Source organism: Diabrotica virgifera, chromosome 9 (genome assembly GCF_917563875.1).
Source record: "Diabrotica virgifera virgifera chromosome 9, PGI_DIABVI_V3a".
Lineage (NCBI taxonomy): Eukaryota > Metazoa > Arthropoda > Insecta > Coleoptera > Chrysomelidae > Diabrotica > Diabrotica virgifera.
The window spans coordinates 221,680,083-221,703,764 of record NC_065451.1 but is presented as its reverse complement, the minus strand read 5'-3'; the positions used below and the strand labels follow the sequence as shown (position 1 = coordinate 221,703,764).

The following is a 23,682-nucleotide window of genomic DNA, read 5'->3' as shown; positions in this document are numbered from 1 at the left end:
GGCATCGACCAGACCAAAAACGTAATTTTTCTCGTTTTTTTGCTCTTCACTTTATGTGCATAATGAGTTTAATTAATACTCTTTATTTACTTAATTTACTGATTTACTGGCGTAAATATCAACATTGCGGATTCCAGTGCAAGTACTTGGAAGGGAAACGAGAAACGACCGTGCGCGAGTCGCGGAGAAATATTGCAACTATCTTAAATAATTCATATTGTCAATTGAAATTGTCAAATTGACGTATATTTCATACCTTCTGTCATTGAAGCAGAAAAATTGTATATTGCTCCACAATATTGATACGATATGCAATTATTATATGAAGGTAAATTTAATTAATTGTATTTTGCTTGCAGTACTGCATTTTAATAACTAATTTTATTTACTACATACAATTGTTAACGTTTGCATAACATAACCTGCATCTTATTTTTTCTTCTTATTATTTTTTTGGACTATGGCCTTGACAATTATCCAGCAACCAGGACTAATATAATTGGCCAATATAATTAAAAGTGCGAATAAAAGTACATAGCGTAGAAATAGAGGTCGCTTTGCCGAACTTGCACGGTCCCATACCAACTCGACCTGTGGCCATTTGGTCTGAAAATAAACATTAAAAAACCAAAGTGATGTCAATCCGAAAAAAACTAAAATATACCTCAACCTTGCACAATAAATGGGCACATTTAGAACAGGTAAATAAATTTAACTACCTGGGATGTTGGATCGATAGCAGCCTAAATCCTGATCTAGAAATAAGATCGAGAATAGAACAGGCGAGAAAATTTTTCGAAACAATCAAAAACTGCTTTGTAATTCTCGAATAAAACACGAAATTCGACTATGTTTACCAAATTGCGGCCCTGGGTCTACCTACCTCGGTGTCTTTAATCCAGTCTATGAGTCTTTTGGTCCACCTATTATCATTTAAACGTGCTGCATGTCCAGCCCATCTCCATTTGGCTTGTGCATTTTTTTATGACATCTGTCACTTTGTACCTCTCTCTTACTATCCTATTTGGTACCATATTTCTTCTTGATATCCCTAACATTGCTCTTTCCATTTTTCTTTGGGTTATTCTCAATTTATTTGCAGAATGTTTAGTCAAAGTTATGGTTTCGGAACCATATTCGGAACCACGTTATCACAAGTGCTAGCTCAGAACTGCTACGATCAAAGGAAATATGTAATGATGTGCTTTATAGATTATGAAAAAGCCTTCGATCGAGTACAACATCATAAACTCGTACATATACTAAAACAACTCGACATAGATCAAAAAGACATTCGCTGCATAGAAGCTCTTTACTGCAATCAAACAGCTGTCGTCTGAATGAAACAACGCAAGCTCAAAAAATTCAGAGGTGTAAGACAGGGATACCTTATCTCCCCACTACTGTTCAATTTATATTCAGAAAGTATCTTCCAGGAAGCTCTTGAGGAATGCGAAAGCGGCATCAAAGTAAATGGTACCTGGGTCAATAATATACGATATGCAGATGATTCGGTCTTAATAGCAGACAATACAGAAGACCTCCAAAACCTTCTTAATAAAATTGGAGAACATAGCGAGAACATGGGACTTAGCATCAACATAAAAAAGACGAAGTTCGTTATAATCAGCCGTCAATTATTTCAACATCAAAATGCAAGACTATTATAGCATATAACAACCAAGATGTAGAGCGCTTAAAAAAATTTAAGTACCTGGGAACCTGGCTATGTGAGGACTGGATGTCGGATATGGAAATTAAATGTCGGATAGAAAGGGCCAGAAGTGTATTCATGAAATTCAGAAACGTCTTTACGAACTCTGATTTTGACCTGAACCTAAGACTAAGATTCACGAAATGCTATATATGGTCGGTGCTCCTATATGACATGGAAGGATGGACTTTAAAAATAAACACAATGAATAAGCTAGAGGCATTTGAGATGTGGATTTATCGAAGAATCCTTAAAGTTCCCTGGACCGCACGAATAACAAATGAAGAAATCCTGAGAAGAATTGGTACAGAACGACAACTGCTATGCACAATTAAACAGAGAAAACGGCATACCTGGGATACCTAATTATAAACGAAAGATACCAGTTTCTGCAAACCTTAATTGAAGGAAAGATCGAAGGAAGAAGAGGAGTGGGCAGAAATAAAATGTCATGGCTCCGTAATGTCAACGGACAGGACTAAGAAACATAGGAGACCTAATACATACTGCAAGGATAGAGAAAAATGGTCAAACGTGATTCCGAACATCCATTAGTTGATTGCATAAGAAGAAGAAGAAGTTATTACAGGTAGTATACGCTGGTTGTAAACTCTTTTCTTTAAGCAAAACGGTAGCGTTTCTTTTAGAATGTGGCCCATCTTGGCAAATACTGCCCATCCCAAGCCTACACGACGCTGGATCTCACAAGTTGATTACCTTTTCCGGTTCTAATTTCATGCCCTAAATAGATATAGCTCTGATTATAGCTTTATTGTTAATAAACTTACGATAACGTTGCCTATGCATGAACTTCTCGATACAGATCTTTGTTTATCTTCCATCGCTTCTTCTTTTTCTTCACATGCCATATCAGAATTATCCGACGTTGGCGATCACCATTGCAAAGGCTTCTCGATCTTCTGCAATATGAAATAATTGTTCTGCATTTGATATCTGAGTCCATTCAGTGCTTAACAGTCTTTCGCATTTCTCTATCTTGATTGACCCTCCTTAGTACTTCCTCATTAGTTTTTCTTGCTGTTCAAAGTATCTTCAGCATCCGTCTATGAATCCACATTTCTAATGCTTCAATTTTGTTCATGCTCGATACTTTTAGTGTCCACAGTTCTACATCATACAAAAGTACAAACCAAACATAGCAGTTTGACCATTCTTTGTCTTAGTTCTAAACTGAGATGATTATTGCAAGGAAATGACTTCAATTTCATAAAAGTAATTTTAGTCATTACTACTCTACGTTTTATTTGTATATCTGCAGAGCCTATTTTACTTTAAATCAGGCCCGAGGCACTACTTAATTTTCGGGCCCCTAACAAAAATGTATTAATTATTTAATAGAAATATAGTTGCACCAAAAATTTAAATTTTTAAGATTGCAATTTTTAATTAATAAAATTTTTAATATTTAATATTGCAATACTCGTAAATAAAATTTATATTTCAATAATTAAACATTGTTTGAAGTGCAAAAACTACCGTGGAGTTTCTCTATACTATGTACAGCATATAAAGTCCTCACGTAAGTATATTATAAACCAGCGGCTCCAACCACTAGCAGAAAATATTATTGGAGAGTTTCAGACGGGCTTCCGACGGGGAAGATCGACAATGGACCAAATATTTACAGTCAAGCAGGTCTTTAGCAAATCATGGGAACACGACATTGATGTTCACAACGTGTTTATAGACTTCAAACAGGCATACGACTTCGTCGAAAGGAAGAGACTATACTTTGGCTGAACTCGCAATACCCCACAAGCTAGTTAGGCTCATTAATGACACAATAAATAAAACTCAAGCATGTGTATGAGCACAAAACCAAATGACAGACTTTTTCAAAATCTCGCAGCGATTGAAGCAAGATGGGCTGGTCCCAACATTGTTTAACCTGGCACTGGAGTATGCGATTAGGCAAATGCAGACTGGACGAGGAAACCTACTGACCAACAGAACCGTTCAACTGGCCGCTTATTCCGATGATATTGATATGATGAGTAGAACATCAACACGAGCACATGCAACATACGCAGAGTTAAAAACGCAAACGAAAAGGCTAGGTTTGGAAATTAACAGAAAAAAACAAAAATAATTATACAGACTAGAAGAAATATAGTTCCACAAAACATTATACATGAAGATGACATTGAAAGGGTTAGAAAGTTTACATACCTGGAAGTAGAAATATATGCCGATGGAAAGAAGATAGAGAAATACGAGGAGAATAACACAGGCAAACAGAGCTTATTTTGCCCTCTCCCATATATTTCGGTTTAAAAGTGTCCACCGAAATACAAGGATGAGAATATATAAAACCTTAATTCGACCAATAGCATGCTATGACAGTGAAGCATGGATCTTGAAAGAAACATCCAAAAACAAACTCGACACATTCGAAGGTAAAGTACTGAGGAGAAAACTAGGACCTGTGAATTTGGTACAACAACCAGCTTTATAAACTTTATAAGGAAACACCCCTGTCAAACTTCATCAGAATACAAAGATTGCAATGGGCTGGATATGTGATAAGAATGGGAGAGGTTAGGCTACCAAAAAGAGCACTCAACGCTTGGATGCAGGGAAAGAGACCGGTTGGAAAGCAAAGAAAGCGCTGGGAAGACACAGTAAGCAGCGATGCACAAGCCCTTTTAGGAGTCCGTGTATGGAAAAGAGCAGCCACAGACAAGCAAGGGTGGAGGCAAAAAATAAAGGAGGCCAAGGCTCAATTTGGGCTGTAGTGCCGTAGAAGAAGAAGAACAGGATGGGAGAACGAACTTCCTTTTTGCACACTGTTGTGGGTCGTAAAATATGATAATATTGCATCTTTTTGTGCCTGCCGTTCCTGTTCTCTTGATTTTTGTTTTTTTTTTTTTTTCGTTTTTCAGTGCCACTTAAATGTTTGTAACTCATAATAATAACGAAACGATTACTTAGTTAAGAAAAATAAATGTTCAAAGAAATTTAATAAAACGACTAGGTACTGATTAATGAATAGATTAGTAATGATTAATGAATAGATTAGTTGAGCTAACTTAAAAAGAACAGGACTGAAAACTAATACAAGCAAGCAATACTTTATCTTTACAAAAAAAACCGCATCAAACATCAAACTATATTATATTAAATTATTTAAAAGTGCATTTTGAATAAATATTATGACAAATACGTGACTATACCTCTTGTAAATCGTACCTCTTGTTAATCCTTCGGAGGGGTGATTAAATTTTGCTTATTTTTAAAATGCCAACAAGGCAATCTACCTATACTACTCTTATTGCAGTTTTGTGATAAGAATGGTTTATGAATATAAATCTAACCAAATTTGTTATCATTTCCTGTTCGTAAAATTAAATAATATTGAAATTTTAATTTGTTTTTTCAATAAAAATATTATTTTGTTGATCTTTTGGGGCCCCATTAAAATGCGGGCCCGAAGCAGGGGCCTCATGGGCCTAGTGGTAAAATAGGCCCTGTATATCTGGATCTTCAATTGCTACAGCATATATCCTTTTCAGGTGAGCAGCAGTACAGGTAGCGATGGCGAAACAACAGGCCCCAGTACAGCAGAAAACTCAGTAAGTCAAGCCCCTCCAGCGACGGAACCCGAAACCAAACAGGTGGTCGGCGGAAGAGCTAGCATCCCAGACGAATTAGAACCTCACCAGTTGGCCCGCCTTCAAGACCTCAAAGAATCCAACGCCTAGAAGATATTTTAATTAACCAACGCGGTTTTTTTTTGGTCGGAACAAGTACCAAAAAAGTATTTATTCATTTTTGAGGAAGTCATAGATTTACATGTGCTTCACACTATTCAAACGCAAAAACCGTTAACGTGATCAGATATCAGTAGTCAAGACTGCGGAGAAATATGTGAGATACGACATATATAGGGGCGTGACGAGACATTTCGTGACGCGACAGTTCGTAACACCACAATTCGTAACGCCACACATTCGTAACGGCAACACTTCGTTATATCGAAAGTTCGTAACTATAACGTTTCGTAACGGTATAATTCGTAATGTTGCACTTTGCAATTGAAATTACGTTGATCGATTTAACGAACCAGCATCACGATAAACACTTTAACACATTTCATATTTCTTGGAGAAATGTATTTTGAAAATTGTGTCTTAAAATAAATATTATCTACCTGTAACAGTAGTTTTACTACTTTACTTTTAAGTGATAATTCAGGATAATAATTTAAAAAAAATATTCTTGAGTTGTCAGATTTACAAAAATATATACATACCTATGTAAAAAATGGGTGAAATGCATTTAAAAAGAAGTGGTCTTAAAAAAAGTATTACTACTTTTAGTGTAGGAAAGTATGCAAAATACATTCGTTGTATACATTCAGTAATGCTAAATTTGCTAAAAAAAACTAAATGTTGGCGTTACGAATAGTTATAGGTACGATCTGTCGATGTTACGAACTGTCGCCGCTACGAATTTATGGCGTTACGGATTGTCCGTTACCATTTGTGCGGTTACGAACTGTCGCGTTACCTGATGTCATGGAGCCATAGGTGCTACCTTAAAGTTTTGTAGCAGAAAAGGTTGCAGAACTTTTTATCTGATTTTAATATATTTTTCATCGCAGGTTTATGAAAAGAGATATGAAAATAGATCATCAGGTATGGCCAACAGGTAAACCACCATCCAAAGAAAAAATAAAGATATAACAGAAATATTACAGCTGATACTACAAGATATAAAACCATTTTAGGAACAGGGTGACTTTATTGATTATTTTGATGGTTTTGTTGATGGGTTGATTGTTTTTTTCCATTACAACATCCATCTATAATAAAGTTTAAAAATATTCGCTAACCTGATACAGCTATCATGTATCATTGTTGTTCCTCTAATAATAATTCTCATCTAATTGCTCTAATGATTTCCTCATCGATTGTATCTATCTAACATACTTGGCGTAGGTCGTTATATTATACCTAGTACAAAAGTTATGCAACAAGGACCAGACATAAAACTTTAGGATTAACCTTTTCGAAAAATTTGACGTATGCAGAATAAAGCGTGGACATTATTTAAAGGATTCTGTGAATCCGTCTAAATATCAATACGTGGATATAAGTAGATACGTTATAAAAGACTAGGAACAAGGATTTCAAAAGTCGTCTAGATCCGTAAACCCTTTTAGGTTTAGATAAAGATCCTGTGTCAGTATAGAAGAGCAGATGTTAATGCTAGCTAAATTTACTATAGATGAACAGCTTCAGTATGAACACAAGGTGCTATTGGCGATAACTACCAAGTAAACATTCTCTGGTAGATAATAAAACATCTCAGCTAAATGTTTTAGTAGTTTTCGTTATCATTTTAACCCCCTCTGTGGCTTAGTGGTAAGAGCGCCTATCTTTGGATCGAAAAATCCGAATGGTCGTGAGTTCCAATCTCACCAGGGTCAGAATTTTTTCGTTTATTATAAATTAATAAATGAAAATAGTTTCTGTCCTTGTGGGATCGGTCCTCACCGGAGGGACCGCAGACGTTCGGATACAATTAGCGTCTCTTTGCAAAGACAATGACGTCGACTTTGCAAAGTAACAAGACACTTACTCAACACACACACTACACATTACTCCCCTGAGTTAGTGATAAGTTATAGTGTAAAAAATCATTATGAAATTGACTGGCCAGTTGGTTGTGAAAACCAGTGCTAATAAAACACAAAACACACACGTTATCATTTTATTCTTAAATCGAGCAAAATAAATATTTTCCTTTTCCTTGTTGAACCCATTGAAGCGATTCGGATTTGGTTATATCAAGCTTTCGACTACATTTTTGGAGTTATTTTCTGGATTTGGTCTTGTTTTGTGTCTCAGTCTTTCTACATGAGTAACTCTTTTTAGATTGTAGATTTCAAAAGCGTCGTACGATTTCGTTGACCTTCCCGTACTGAGGTCTGAAAAGCCTTTTATAACCTAAAATAAAGTTAGTTTGATTAAGTAGAGTTATTGTTTTCATTCTAGTATTACAACACAGCGTTAAGGTCTTCATATTAAGTCGTCGTCTTTGTCTTGTCTGCATAGAGATTGCTTTTTCATACATTTTGCGTCTCCTGTGGAGGTTGCCAACTTTTTTTGAATCGACCATATTTTGGATTTCCTTATATTGATACGTAAACCATGCCTTATTCTAATCATTAGAACATATATAGAGTTAGGAATACTGAATGCAGATAGAGTATGGGAATAGACATTGGCATCCTGGAAACAACTGTGTAGAAATCTACAAATAATATAGTAAAGTTTGCAGTCACCATCGGCAGGAGTATGTTAAAGTGTAATAACCTTGATCATTTCTCCCATTGGAAAAGAGCTTCTATATGCGTCTATATTCGTTGTTAATATTTTGTAGGTAACTACTTCTTTTTCAAAATAAAATTACAGCTTGAGTATATGAAAGAACCAATTACCAACATTTTGGAATAAAAAAAAAGTCTTCCTATGAAGCTCCCATCAAACTCTAAGTTAACCTAACATCCTACTTTTGCCTAGCATGTACCTATTCTTTGACCGAAAGATTAGTACAGTTACCTGTTTTTCTATACAAATACGATCTTAGTTCATGAGTGGAAGTTATTGACTACAGATAAAGAAAAATTTAGGGCCGGTGTCCCGGTTAAACCTCGGTTAGCTAACCGGGGTTTAATCGGGACAAAAATATATGCATAACATAGACATAAACGCAATTATACTTATTATTATAATCATAAATAATTATAATAATAATTAAAATTGCATTTATTACAACGCAAGAGGACCTACGAGGTACTTTTCTGTCCCGATTAAACTCCGGTTAGCTAACCGAGGTTAAACCGGGACATAAAGTACCGGCTCTTAATGTATATAAAAAATAGTTTTCAAATTAGAGAGTAAAATAGAAAAGAGCTTTAAACGTTAGATATATATAACACTAAAACGAACTAGTTTTTAAGTGTTTTTTTATAAAAGTGAATAAATAATTAGCACCTTAAAATAACAAAGAGAAGACCATTGACAACCGACTGTAGAAAATGATATTAATTTATAATTAAATAAAGTGATTACTGCTTTACTGTTTGATTCCAAAAATACAAAGCTTTTCTATGTACCAGCTCCAGTTCTGATAGCGAAAAAATTCGGGGTGTCTGTCTCGCTCTTTCGCGGATGCATATGTACACGTCACTGTTTCCGTTTTAAACTATTACACACGGAGAAAAAAAATTTGTTTATTCGAGATACAAAATCAGAGCGATTCACGGTTTTAGATTTTAGCACGTGGTACTATACGGAAAGCGGTATCCCAGAGGGATTTATTAGCACATATGTTGCATTCAAGAGAAGAAAACAGAGATAGACCAGGACGCATTTGTAAAAATATTATTATATTTGAAAGTTGAGAGGTGACTCATATTTTTTTGCAGAAATTGCTTTAAAATAACTCATATAATAATATTTGAGTTATCCTCCCACTCAAAAAGGTCTGGAACATTGTTTAAATAATCAAAATGTCAAAAAATGAAGGAAAAATTCGATTTTTTCTTGGTTTTTTGATTATAACTTTAAAAGTATTAATTTTCGAGAAAAGTTGCACTAACATAAAAGTTGCGCTACAATATAGGATTAGTTAAAAATTTTAAAAATTGCCACCCTTGTTGCAAAATAGCAATAATTGCGAAAAAAACATAAAGAAACAAGTATTCGAATTTTACGTTTTTCAACCATTTGTGCTAGAGTTAGGACCTTCATATTTCAACCAGAAAAACTTTATGATATAATAAAACAACACTGTAAATTTCATTAAGATCGGTTTAATAGATTTTGCAAAATAAATTTTGCAATCCAGCTTTCGCAAAAAAATTATTTTTTCAAAATGTTACAAGACTGAAAATAAAGCAGACAGCAAGTTGAATTTTTTTACATATAGAAGAATACTGTACCTTTCATTTGCAATTTGCAAAATTAAAGTTAACTACCAAGACGTCAGGAATTTTTTAAATAAACAATCATTTTTGGTGCTACGCGCAGGACAGCGGACACGTTTGCTCTGATTGGGCATTCCAATGACGTTTGATTATAATGATTGATAAATTTTAATTTTTTGTTCATTTCGATAAAAATACATAAATTTGTTTATTGCAAAATAAAAACACATACTCTGTCCTTTGAAATAACACTTTTTTATCAAAAACTTTCTGTGTTCATATATTTTAACTTAGAGAATAAAAGTTTATTATTTTTAAACATATGCAATTGTTTAAACAATATTTCACAAACAATAATCAAATTAGTTTGATTTTTGTGGAATTAAAATATTAAAATACAACGAAATATAGAGTAAGCAAATAATATATTAAATGAAAATTGGAAGAAATTTTGGTGGAAATCAACTTGTGTGAATCGAACACCGCTGTCTTGCGCGTAGCACCAAAAATTAATGTTTATTTAAAAAATTCCTGACGCCGTGGTAGTTCACTTTAATTTTGCAAATTGCAAATGAAAGATACAGTATTCTTCTATATGTAAAAAATTCAACTTGCTGTCTGCTTTATTTTCAGTCTTGCAACATTTTGAAAAAATAATTTTTTTGCGAAAGCTGGATTGCAAAATTTATTTTGCAAAATCTATTGAACCGATCTTAATGAAATTTACAGTATGGTTTTATTGTATCATAAAGTTTTTCTGGGTAAAATATGAAGGTCCAAAGTATAGCATAAATGGTTGAAAAACGTAAAATGCAAATACTTGTTTTTTTATGGTTTTTTCGCAATTATTGCTATTTTGCAAGGTGACAATTTTTAAAATTTTTAACTAATCCTATATTGTAGGAAATTTAATTACGCAACTTTTATGTCAGTGCAACTTTTCTCGAAAGTGAATACTTTTAAAGGTATACGAAGAAAAAATCGAATTTTTCCTTAATTTTTTGACATATTAATTATTTAAACAATGTTCCGGACCTTTTTGACTGGAAGGATAACTCAATTAGTATTATATGAGGTAGTTCCGAGCAATTTCTGCAAAAAAATATGAGTCATCTTTCAACGTCCATCTCAAAACAGATGCGCCCTGGACTAAGAGACTCGCGTCTGTTCACTTCAGTACGAGGCAGCAAAGAGAGCTATTTCCCCACGCACTGTTCAAAAATGTCTGTATTTCTGTCTATGAGTGGCGAACAGAATGGAGAGCAGAAATTATCATTCAGGGTGGACTTACATAATTATTACCAAATTTCGCAGTTTATGTTGATGCATATATTTAAATATATCTACTCTAGGTAGTCTCTGGTCTTACAAATAAAACTCTCGAAACGTTTATCTGCATGTAAAAACCAATGGTTAGATTTTTCGAATTGGTATCCGTCGTATCTCACAGATTTGACACGTGTTGACTTTGACTGGATATAGATATGATGAATCGCGCGTATATTCGTACCTACTTTGTTACCTATTTGTTAGTGTTGGCGATATTTTCCTGTTAGGAAATATATTTAACTAGATCATTAAATTGAGTTCCTTTGTTATATTATTATGGATCAAATTAAGCCGACGCCAAGCATCTAGATTATTTATAACATTCAATTGCTGTCTAGAGTTGAAATTACCAACAGGTTTACAGGAAAAAAACAGAAAGAATAATTGTTATTTATATCCCATTAACGGAACATTCTGGAAATAATCTGCACATGCAATGTAATACCAAGACAACTAGTACGTTGTCCTGCTGTAAGCTGCATATGGAATATTACTTCACTAATATTAACTGGAGAAACAGGATTTTATTAAAGTTGTTTCTTTAACATATTCGCTGTCGATTATGAATTTGTGAATTTGAACACCAACATACAAAAATCGTTGTCGCAATACGGCTTACCCCCTATTTTCTCTAACTACTGGAAGAAGACGAAGAGAAAGACCTGCTACATTATGGAAAACATACATAAGAAATGCTATGATAAATAGAGATCTCAATAGAATGGGAGAGTAAAATGGTCTGGAAAACGAAAACAGTGAACTCATAATCGAAAAAGCCGAAAAAGAAGAAGAAGACTAGTCGTCGGAAGCGAACGTGTTAAAGAAAAAGACCGACAACCTGTTGTTAACAACATAATGATAATGATTCAATACAAATTAAGAAAGACAATCGATATATATCTGATACAACCAGAAAGGTTATAAAATAGATCAAATAAATTAAACTTGAGTTAAACTGTTCATCAAAGAAGAATTTTTCAGATTATCAACAACAGTTGCGCTCACTTTCCAGTAAATTGGTACTAGCACCAGTGGTACTGGTACTGGTACTAGTATTACTGGTTCCAGGACATCGTTACTACCAATGTACTGGAAAATGAGCGCAACAGTTGTTGTGCAAAATAAAACAACAATTTCAAATAATCTAGATGCTTAAGCGTTGTTAGTTTTCGTAAAAATAAAGTAAGAAGAAAATCGTGATAATTATCAGAATTGATGGTTCCAGGAGACGCACTTGTCATGATGACAAATGATATAGAAGAATATCAAAATAACTAAGCAGTCTAGATGGGAATTTAGAATGTGCAGGTAATCCTTGATTGCCAATAAAAAATCATTGTAATTATATATGAGAAAATCAGACTCCTCTTTCTCTTTCTTACTCCCTTCATTTCTTACCTTTTCCCCCTCTTCCAACGATATCTATCTTTCTCTCTCACAATATCTCTAGATCATACTTTTTTACATTTTGTTTGCTCCCAATGTGAAAGATAGGTATGTATTTAAATATTTTGTTCCCCGTTCATTGCTAACTTATGAGGGACATAAAATAAGCCATGAAGAAAAATTACTAATTTGAAGAAGCGAGTGGAATAAAATATATTGAGTTCCAAATCTAGTGTAGTAATTATTCTTCTATGTTTTGAGTGAGTTTCTTCCTTTTTTGGATTATAATCTCCATTAGGATAAAAAGGAAGAGACTTAAGTGCTCAACACACAGAAGAATAATTACTATCTAAAGTAGAAATAGAAGAATTATTACCTAAAAAAGTGGAAAAGATATGAGGTTGATCCAACAGCTGTACTAGAATCAAAATGATCTTCAACAGTGGAAACAAATAAACACAACAAGTAGAAATAAGTAAGAGCGTGAGACAGGGCTGCATCCTCTCCCCTCTTGTGTTTGACATTTATGTAGAAAAGACAGGACCAGGTCCTAAATGACACTCAGGGTTCAGAGACATAAGAACCTGGTGCGATATAGCTCATATTAACACAATAATAAAAAATCAGAAGAAGGATCCTTATGTAGAAGAAACCAGGATTAACACCTAAGAAGGAATAATTTCAGACAACCCTTTGTAAGCTACGAAAACAGTACAGCATTACAAAGCAGATCCCACTAAAATTCTCTTCTTCCATTAACCCGTTCACTATATTTATATTAAATCCATCCTGGTCACGTAGGTATCTTATAAAATTCTTTCAAATTTCAAATGACATTGATATGACCATGACATGACATTCAAACGATATTAAAGTAACTTGAATCTTCCAACTTACCAGGCATAATTCTAGATTCTCATCTCGATTAATGTAGTCAAATCTACATAGATATTAGAATATGAAGATAGACTGATGGCAGTTGCAGTTGCAATAATGGGTACCGACACTTTATGAGTTTGGAAAAAGAATCTTTGTTGATTTTAGGAGAACTCATTTTTATAATACTCACAATAACCTATGTAGTTTCTTGTCTCGATAAGTAATGTACCGATGAAACATTCTAAATGATTGTTACATCAACCAAAAAACGAGTTTTCAGACTAAGTGTAATTTGTAAGAATACCTACATAACCTGACATCTATTTTTAACTCATTTTTAAATCTCTATAAATTAGAAACGTGCTTGGACCACAAAAAGCACAATTCTAAACAGAAACTGAATATTAGACAATATGGTTGACATAATATCCCAACTTTTTTGATTTTGTGTCTGGCTTATCTTGCCAGACCTTGTGGTAGGCCATTTCTAAGATTCTTGATAGATGGAGAGTACTTTATCTACTTCTTCACGAGTTTCGAGTAAGGAAACTACTGTCTATGAGAACAGTTTTTGTAGGTCAGAAGATGTTCCATATTTTGTATTGCTCCACAGTCACATACATCATCTTAGTTTATTTTTCCCCATTTCGCCGTGTTTGACTTTACTGGAGTTATCCCTTTCATATCCTATTCATAGTTTTCCACTTTTTAAATTCGAGAGATTGACAGATCCATTCAAACTGGGGAAGGGGAAAATATTCAAGTGTTTCATTCTGCATTTATCCATGGAAGCTTTTCCTTGATTTTAGATGCTTTCGTGGTGTTCCACGTTGCTCTGTATAGGACATAGTATAGGGCTCCGTTCCAAGCTGTTACTTTCCCTCTCGTTTTTATGCAGGGTTGTCTGTAGGTGGGGGACTAGCCCAGAGTTACTTCAAGATATTTAGGTTGGTCTATGTGTTCTAATATATTACTATTCCACACATTTTGGAATTTTCGTTTAGCTTCCTTTGCTTGAAGGTAATATATTTCCAATATAATTCTCAACTTATATTGGAATCAGAAAGCTAACATCAAAATAGAAAATGAGATATCAAAAGCAATAGAAATACGTAGAGGAGTAAGACAGGGATGCATTTTGTCACCACTGCTATTTAATGTATATAGTGAAAGCATCTGTCAGGAAGCCCTTTTGCAAACAAATGAAGGAATCGTAATCAATGGAGAGGTTGTAAACAATATTCGATACGCGGACGACACTGTACTAGTTGCAAGAACAGTAGAAGAATTACAACGATTACTTACAAACATAAATATTGCTTGCAACAATTATGGCATAAACATTAACATCAAAAATACCAAGTATATGGTCTTCAGTAAAATCATGACACGTTACACAATATTAGTATAAACGTCATTCAAATTGAAAAAGTATCAAGTTACAAATACTTGGGAACTTTAATAAACGAAACTGGAGACCAAAACAATGAAATAAAAAGACGTATCGAAATTGCCAGGGCCACCTTCATAAAGATGAGAAAATTCTTCTGCAACAGAGATATAAGCATCCCTCTACGATTAAGAATGCTAAGAGGCTACGTATTTAACACGCTATTATACGGTGTAGAGGCCTGGACTCTCAAACAGAACAACATAAAAAATATTGAAAGTTTCGAGATGTGGTGCTACCGTCGAATGCTGAAGATAAGTTGGGTTGAAAGAATCACAAATCCTGAAGTAATACGAAGAATCCAGAAATTTTGTTAACGATAAAACGAAGAAAATCCGAGTATTTGGGTCACCTGATGAGAGGTCATAAATACGCATTACTTCAAAAATAATGCAAGGAAAAATAGAAGGCAAACGGAATCCAGGCCGTAGAAGAATGTCATGGTTGCAGAATTTGAGAGAGTGGTTTGGTTGCACCACTAATGAACTTTTTAGGTCAGCTGTAAACAAGGTCAGGGTAGCCTTGATGATTTCCAATCTCCGATATGAGTGGCATACGAAGAAGAAGAAGCTTGAAGGTGGAAGGTACAGACTTGGGATTGAGAAGGATTGGGTCTCAGGGAATTTTGAAGGTAGTAGGCAATCATTGTTTTTACTTCTACTTCTACTCAGTATAGAGAAAGTGCTGGTTCCAGTCGGTGGGGGTTGTTCGTTTGTATATATATTGAAAAGCATTGGTGCTAAAACACTTCCCTGCAGGAGACCGTCCTTTTGAGCACTGCAATTACCTTCTTTGAGCTTTGCAAATCTACGAAAGCAGGCTCTGTTATAATTTTTTTGAAGCTCTCTTCAATATGTTCTATTAGTGCAAGGACTTGACCGGTGCATCGAAAATAGACAAAAGAGCCAAAATGACTATCTACAGAACATTGATCAGACCCGTAGTAACCTATGGTTGTGAAACCTGGGTAATGACGAAAAAAGATGAAGCCCAGCTCAGGACATTCGAGAAAAGATACTGGCCCGGTGCAAGAGGAAGACGCCACATGGAGAATCAGGAGAAACGACGAGGTTGACGAACTGAATAAAGGGATGATATTGTAAGATTATCGGACATATCCTCCGATCACAACCCGGTTGTTTTGTCTATGAGAGTGAAACTAAAGAAGGTAAAGAGCCCTAGCTCCAATAAAATCATGGATACAAGGCGGCTCAAACAAGACAAGACCTATGCGGAAACGAAATTTAAAATAAACGAGAACTTAAGGAAAGTCAAAGAAGATAGTGCGGAAACTCTGACTGTTTACCAAAAATGGGGAAAAATTCAACATGCCTTAGTATCAGTTGGAAAAGAAACACTCAAACCACTTGGAGAAAAAACAAAATCTTGGATGACAGTAGAAATTCTTGAACTTATGGAAGAACGAAGAAAACATAAAACAAAAGACCCGAATAAATACAAAGAAATTCAGAGAAACATCAGAAATAAAATTCGAGAGGCAAAAGAGAAGTGGCTCTCCGACAGATGCAAAGAAATAGAAGACCTGGATAAAAAGTATGACAGCTTTAATTTACACAAAAAAAATCAAAGAAATGACAGGTTCTAGAAAAAGCACAAGAACGAATACCCTTAAAAATGATAAAGGGGATATTATTACTGACGTGAAGGAGAGATTGTGTCAATGGACCAATTACATCCAACAACTCTTTAATGATGAAAGAGGAGAACTGTCATTAGAAATCACAGAGGATACCGGACCACCAATATTAAGAGACGAACTCATCTATGCCATTAAAAACACGAAAGAGGGTAAAGCTACTGGACCAGATGATGTGCCCATCGAATTATTAAAACTTATTGATGACGATTGTATTGATGTAATGGTTGAACTCTTTAATCTAATATATCAGACTGCCACAATCCCCAAACAATGGCTGCAATCGACCTTTGTAGCAATTCCCAAAAAGTCAAGTGCAATAACCTGCTCGGATCACAGAACAATATCTTTAATGAGTCACACACTTAAAACATTTTTGAAAATAATACACAGTAGATGTTTAGGCAATACGTAAAGTATCCTTAACAATAGTAACCTATACTTATTGTACGGTTATAGAGTATATTCCCATAGGTAAGCTGGTTAAGAGTAGATAACGATTTTTCATATGTAATTTAAAGTATTATCTGCATAAATGGCACAAAGAATATTTGCTACGAGAGGTATATGGTTCAAAATGCATACAGTATCACGACTAATAAGTTATGTTCACATACATGTAGAGTACTTACAGTTTTATTCCTTGATGACGTGTCACATCAGAGCTCTGATTGAATTCCATAATCCATTTGGTTCATTTGTAAGGCACTCACTAATACGCTAAATAAATCATCGTCGATAATACTGAGCAGATTGAATTATCTGAGCGGTATAAAACGATAGCAAAAAAAGCCGGTAAAATGCGGCCTTTTTACGAATAGCGGGAGCGTCGATAGATTAGAGATGATTCTCGTTAGGAAGCTTTTGACGATCTGCCCCGGCGAGGGGTTCAAATGCGAGTCTCAACAATAACCTGGAGTTTCCAGAAAGGTTACATAAATACTACTTGAATTTTAAGTAATCAGTAGTACAGGGGCGTAACTAATTATTTTAGTGAGCCGTGTATAATATATTTATTGTACATATTGCCGGGGGCGACAGGCGAGAGAGATGGCCTATATCACCTCGAAGAGAGGGGATTGGCAAAGATGTGCACAACGATAAGAAATGTTTGAAGAAATTAGAGTTTATATACACAAGGGGTAACAACGATAAAATGGAGGAAAACGATAAGTTTTCCCCCTAGGGATAGATTTTAATCTTCCAGGGGAATCACAGCGATTTTCGTAATACCACGAAGAAAATCACCGTGAGTAGTGTGAATCTTGACAGTACGAACTAGACCATCCTTACCAGGCAATACATCTATTACCCTGGCAGTTGGCCATAAGAGTGGAGGAGTACCATCCTCCTTCAACAGAACCAAATCCCCGATCTTGACAGGGTCAGTAGGGTCGGTCCATTTATTTCTTTGCTGCAGGAGGCAAAGATAGTCTTTTTTCCACAATTTCCAAAATTGCTGTTGAATTTTACTAATACGCTGAAAAAGATTCAACCTATTTTCAGGTATCTCTGAAACACTTGGTTCAGGGGGCGCGGTTAAACTTCTTTGAACTAAGAAGTGAGCTGGAGATAGGAAAGCGAAGTCATTGGCGTCAGACGACATCCTAGTGATGGGTCTCGAATTTAGAATAGCCTCGATTTGGCATAATACTGTGTTAAACACTTCAAAGGTGAAGTGGGAATTTCCTATAATTCGATAGAGGTGATACTTCACACTCTTTATTCCTACCTCATGGAGGCCGAATTGATGGGGGTTGCGGGGAACACCCATCTTGAAAGTTATGGAGTTTTGAGTACAGAATTCCTTAATCTGTTCCGAATTATTTTGATTTAAGAAAAAATCATAGAATTCGCGCATTTCATTTTTTGCCCCATGGAAATTTGTGGCATTGTCGCTCCAAATAATACTGGGCGTGGATCTTCTGGCAATAAACCTTTTCAGAGTAAGAATATAGGCTTCTGCGCTTAATCCTGTGACGAGTTCGATATGAACACATTTAGTGCTCATGCAAATGAAATAGGCTACGTATGCTTTGTAAAGCGGTGCCTTCCTCAAATGTGAGGACTTAATTAAGAAGAACCCCCCATAGTCCACTGAGACGACTTGGAAGGGTCTAGTGGGGAGTACACGATCGGGATGCATATCTGCCATCTGTTGAACAGAATTGGGTGTCATGAATCGGAAACAGTTTACACACTTACGAATTAAGCGTTTAATCTGTCTTAATCCGTCAATTGGCCAGTACTTCATTTTGACATACGAAAGTACTGTTTGCGCGCCTGAATGTAATAACTTATGATGAGCTTGAGTCAAGATTAGTTCTACAACTCGACATTTAGAAGGAAGTAGAATGGGGTGTTTTTGATTATACGATATGGGGGCGTGTCGGAGACGTCCTCCCACACGAATCAGCCCATCATTATGTTGTAGGAAGGGGTTGAGTTTACGAATGGCTTTATTGGTCACGAGTTTAGCATTTTTCAATTCAAGAATCTCTTTTTTAAAGTAGATACTTTGGATATACCTGATGATCGCGTGATCAGCGATCTCCATTTCGGGTGGCGTCAATATATCCGTATCTCGTGGAGAGTTATTTATTTTCTTTTTAATATTACTGATGAATCTAAAAAGATAAGCGACAATTCTTTGAATTTTACGAAAAGAAGAAGATTTAGCGAATAGATTTTCAAAGGTGTCGTTGAGTTCGTGATTTGTTGCTATGTTTGAGACAACTAACTTCCTTAATTCAGGAAGATCATCCTGAAAATGAGGAATTTGATGAAGAGAAAAATCGATGGGATTGTCTCTAATAAAGCTAGGTCCGCATAACCAGTCTTCGGTGGTCTGGGGATTATCAAAGACATTTATCCCTCTGGAAGCGGGGTCAGCGATGTTTTCGTGACTTCTGACGAAATGGAAATCACAAGGAAAAGTTTCCAACAAGGAATTGACCTTTTGAATTCTGTTTTGTACAAAAATGTTCCAAATGTGTTTTTTAGAAAGTATCCAAGACAAGGCAATTGTAGAGTCAGCAAAGAGATGAGATGAAGATATACTCAAATTTTTCTTGAAGATGTGAAAAAGTCTATGAGCCAGAGTGACTCCCAACACTATTCCACAAAGTTCCAATTTGGGGATGGTGAGTTTATTTTTTAGCGGAGAAATTTTGTTTTTAGAAGCGATAAGCCGCGACGATACAGAAAAGTCTGAGTATGTCGCTTTGAGATACACACAAGTGCTGTATATTTTTTCCGATGCGTCGGTGAAAATAATTAATTGAACATCAACAACTTTCTTTTGTAAAAGTAAGCATCGAGGTACCTTGACCTCTTCTATAGTTTTGAATGTCGATAAGAGGTTTTGCCAATTTTTCATAATGATGGGTGAGTCAATGGGTTGATCCCAGTCCAATTTCTGGGACCATATTTCCTGTATCAAGAGCTTAGCGTTCACAAGGACAGGGGATAACCATCCTAGCGGGTCATACAAAGTAGCAATGTAGGAGAGAATAGTACGTTTAGTAACAACATTAGCCAATTTGAAGATAGGAGTTTTAAACGAAAAGTGGTCGCGTTCTGAATCCCAGAATATGCCTAAGACTTTATCAGATCCCGTGAAGTTAAGACTGACTTCAGAGACGGGATTTAAATTGTGTTGAGACAGAAATTCTGAAGAACTGCAGTTCCACTTGTGGAGGAGGAAACCATGGGTTTCTAGCAAAGAAGTTAATTGTTCGAAAAGACAACTTAATTCATGAAGACTGTCAGCACCGCTGATCAGGTCATCCATATAGATAGATTCTTGCAGAACACTAGTAGCAAGTTCGTGGGTATGTTTGTTGTTGTCAGCGATGTGCTTGATAACTCTTTGAGCGATAAATGGGCTACTTGGGAGCCCGAAGGGTAATCTTTGAAATTGATAGCACCGTAAAGGCTGCTGAATATTGTCCCTAAAGAGAAAATTTAACAGAAATGTTTCAGTGGGACAAATGGCGATTTGTAGGAACATAGCCTTGATGTCGCCTACTAGTGCGAATTTAAACTGACGAAACTTAGCGAGAATGTCAAAAAGTTCATGTTGGACGACATAACCTTTGTCTATGACGTCACTGAGGGAGATTCCCGTAGACGATTTATTGTTTGGATCGAAAACTATACGAGTGGAAGTAGTAGAGTTGGATTTGAAAACGGGAAAGTGAGGGAGAAAGTAATTAGGTTTACCTGAGTCATTTAGCATTTTTAACGGCACTTGAATTATTTGTCCGTTATTGAGATATTCCGATATAATGTCCTGATATTTTTCCAATAAATCAGGGTTGAGTTGAAAACGTTTCTCGAGACTGAGAAAACGTCTTTTTGCCGAGAGAAACGAATTTCCCATGTCTATATCTTCGATAGGGAGTTTGAGATTGAGTGTGGACTCATATCGTCCATTGGGGAGAACATTAACATGTTTTACAAAATTAATTTCAGCGGGGTGATCATTAATGAGATCGGTGTTCTGAGGAGCGGCTTCTTCCAGCTCCCAGAATTTTTGTAAATGATCGGATAGTTCCTCGTTGGACACTACCGGCTCATTTACGGCGGAAGGAGTGTTATGAGAACAACAAGTAACGAGAGAGTTTGAATAAAATTCCAAAGCCTTTTTAGTATTTTTCGACTTAAGAGCAAAGTCTGGAACTGACCCTGATATCGTGTACCCGAGTAGAGTGCGTTGAAGAACGGGAAGACCTTTTCCCAAACGAATTATTTCAGGTTGAATGATATCGTTATACAGGTCTGCACCGAGCAGGATACCAATTGGGGATGTTACATGGAACATCGGATCACCTAATGGTATCTCTGAGGGTATGTTTAGTTTGCTCGCCGAAATAGAAATTTGAGGAAGCGGATTTGTTATCTTTGGGAGTACAGAGCACGAGATGTCAAAAGGAACGTCGTTAGCGACAGCGAAAATTGTTGTATCTACAATAGATTGAGACGAGGATGAGGTGGAGTTAATTCCATTGATCCGTAATTTTCCATCTCTAGTGGTGAGTGACAGTTCCTTTACGAGGTCAGCACTAATAAATGAAACCTGTGAGGCCGAGTCTAAAAGTGCCTTTGCGAAGACCCTCTTGCCGCTAGGAGCGACAAGATAGACCTGGAGTGTGCTTAATAACACCAAATGATTATCAAGCGAGGCTGCAGATAGAGCCATTGAATGTGGAGTCGAATTTTGAAGATTAACTTCCGTTTCAGGAGCTCTAACATGTGAGGGCCCCTGTTGTGAATTACCCTGTGTATGGGAGTTATTTGAGATAGCGGTTTTATTATGATTATTTGAGTTGTGTTGGCCAACAGCCGCGGAAGGGTTACTATGACCCGTTTTGTCGAAATGGAGCAACGTGTGATGACGAGATTTACAAACTATGCAAGAGAATTTGGATTTACACTGATCGAGCATGTGAGACCCAAGACAATTAATACAAAATTTATTTTGTTTGACAAAACTAAAACGTTCTTTAGAATTCAACTGCTTGAACTGAGGACAAGAGTAGATCGAGTGAGAGTCGTTGCAATAGGAACATTTCTTAGGACCTAAGCGAGGCGAAAGGTTACTGGTAGAAGTGTCTGAGGCTAGGTGTAAAGAGTGTCTGGAAGTAGTAGTCGATTTTGGTTTTGATTGAGATTGAATATTCTCAAGATGAACAACGCGTGTCTCGATTTCCCCTAGAAAATGGACAAAATCAGGGGTAGCTTGGCTACCACCGGATTGGAACTCAAGAGCCCTAATGGTAGGTGCGTCGAGTTTCTGAGTAGCGATATGTATGAGAAGTAAATGCAAGAGATCTGAAGGGGGCCTATTCAAGTTCAATAGGGCCTTGAAATTATTTGACATGACCGTATGAAAATTTCTTAATTGTGAGTGATTTGCGTTTCCAGAAATAGGAGGCGCATCAAGAATTTGAGAGATGAGAGTTTTGATAAGCGATTTAGAGTTGGCGTACCTTTGTGTCAGGTTATCCCGGGCTATTTTGTAATTGTCACCTGTGAGTGGGATATGCTCGAGAAGCGTCAAAGGCTCGGAAGTTAGAAAACTTTTGAGGTAAATGAGTTTTTCCAGATCACTTAATGTAGTATCAGATCCTATTATTGTATCAAAGGTCTCAATGAATGAATTGTATTCAGTAACTAAGCCACTAAATGGTTTTAACTGAATACGAGGGAGGTTTACTGTTCGTTGCCTAGCCATAGACTGTGAGGTTAGAGAAGAATTAGGGTCAAATTGGAGGGAGGGGGTAGCAGTCACATTAGAACTTTCAATGACCTCTAACCTTTCTTCCAATAGAGAAATTGTATCCAAATATTTATCAAAAACCACAGAGGAATCAGTAGAGGGGGTAGGTTCCTCGGGGATCGTCTCCAGCACATTTTGAGCATCGCGGAAAAGTCCGTAAGAATGTTTGAGTTGTGAAATTATTTCACGAATTTTATATTTGTTTAGAGAATTAAGAGTTGTGGGAACCGAATCAGCCAACTTGGTTATATCAAGTTTTGCGGTGAGCCTCTGTCGGTTATATTTTGATCGGTCAGCCATGTTGCGAGAATGTGAGATTAGATAGATTATTTGCAAATGTCTAAACCTATAAATCGATGCGAAAATGAGAGAATATGTACAATATATTATATATTACACGTTTAATAGTGTGAGATTGGCTTAATAGTATCACCCTGTATGAGCGCAGATTAGTATATGAAATGCAAAACTATAAAATTTCAAAATATATGCAATTTTCCAAAATGGGTATTTTTCAGCAAGTGTGAGACACCCTTAACAAGTATTTAAATTAATTAAATTGAAGGAAAAAACAATTATTTATTTTCTATAGTTTTCTAGAAGTGTAAAATGAGCTTAAGCGAAGCTAAATGTAGCAAAAACTTACAATTTATGCAAGAAAACAAAATTATTTTTAATAATTTTTGTAACCTGTGAACCAGGCTTAATCGGATTCAAAATTATAAATTTAATTTAATTCAAAAGGTTGAACAAACAATGTTAAAATTATAACACCCGTACTATCAGCCAAGAAATGAGTACACTTTTTGTATACTATAAACAGAAAAATATATTTACGAAAATAAAATAATGTAATATATGCAAATATTTTTTCATACAAACAAAACGACTCCTTTATTTGAACAAAGCAAGTAGTTTCTGAAATTGCACGTGTAGACCGGGCTTAACAACCTACCAGCTATTGTAGAGACGTGCTGGGTTAAATACTGAGAATTTGAGTGCAGAAAGAGAGGAATATTTTATTTTT

At 35.8% G+C, this 23,682-nt stretch overlaps 1 protein-coding gene across 2 annotated transcripts in view; it reads left to right on the top strand.

The window, feature by feature from the left end:
* LOC114330180 (protein nervous wreck) overlaps positions 1-9,246 on the top strand; it is a 163,716-nt gene extending 154,470 nt beyond the window's left edge. For both annotated transcript variants that reach the window (XM_050662900.1, XM_050662901.1), the window contains exon 18: positions 5,248-9,246. In XM_050662900.1, the coding sequence (XP_050518857.1) occupies positions 5,248-5,436 (189 nt within the window). In that variant the 3' untranslated portion in view covers positions 5,437-9,246. The remainder of the gene's footprint in view (positions 1-5,247) is intronic.
* Positions 9,247-23,682: the final 14,436 nt, after the last annotated feature.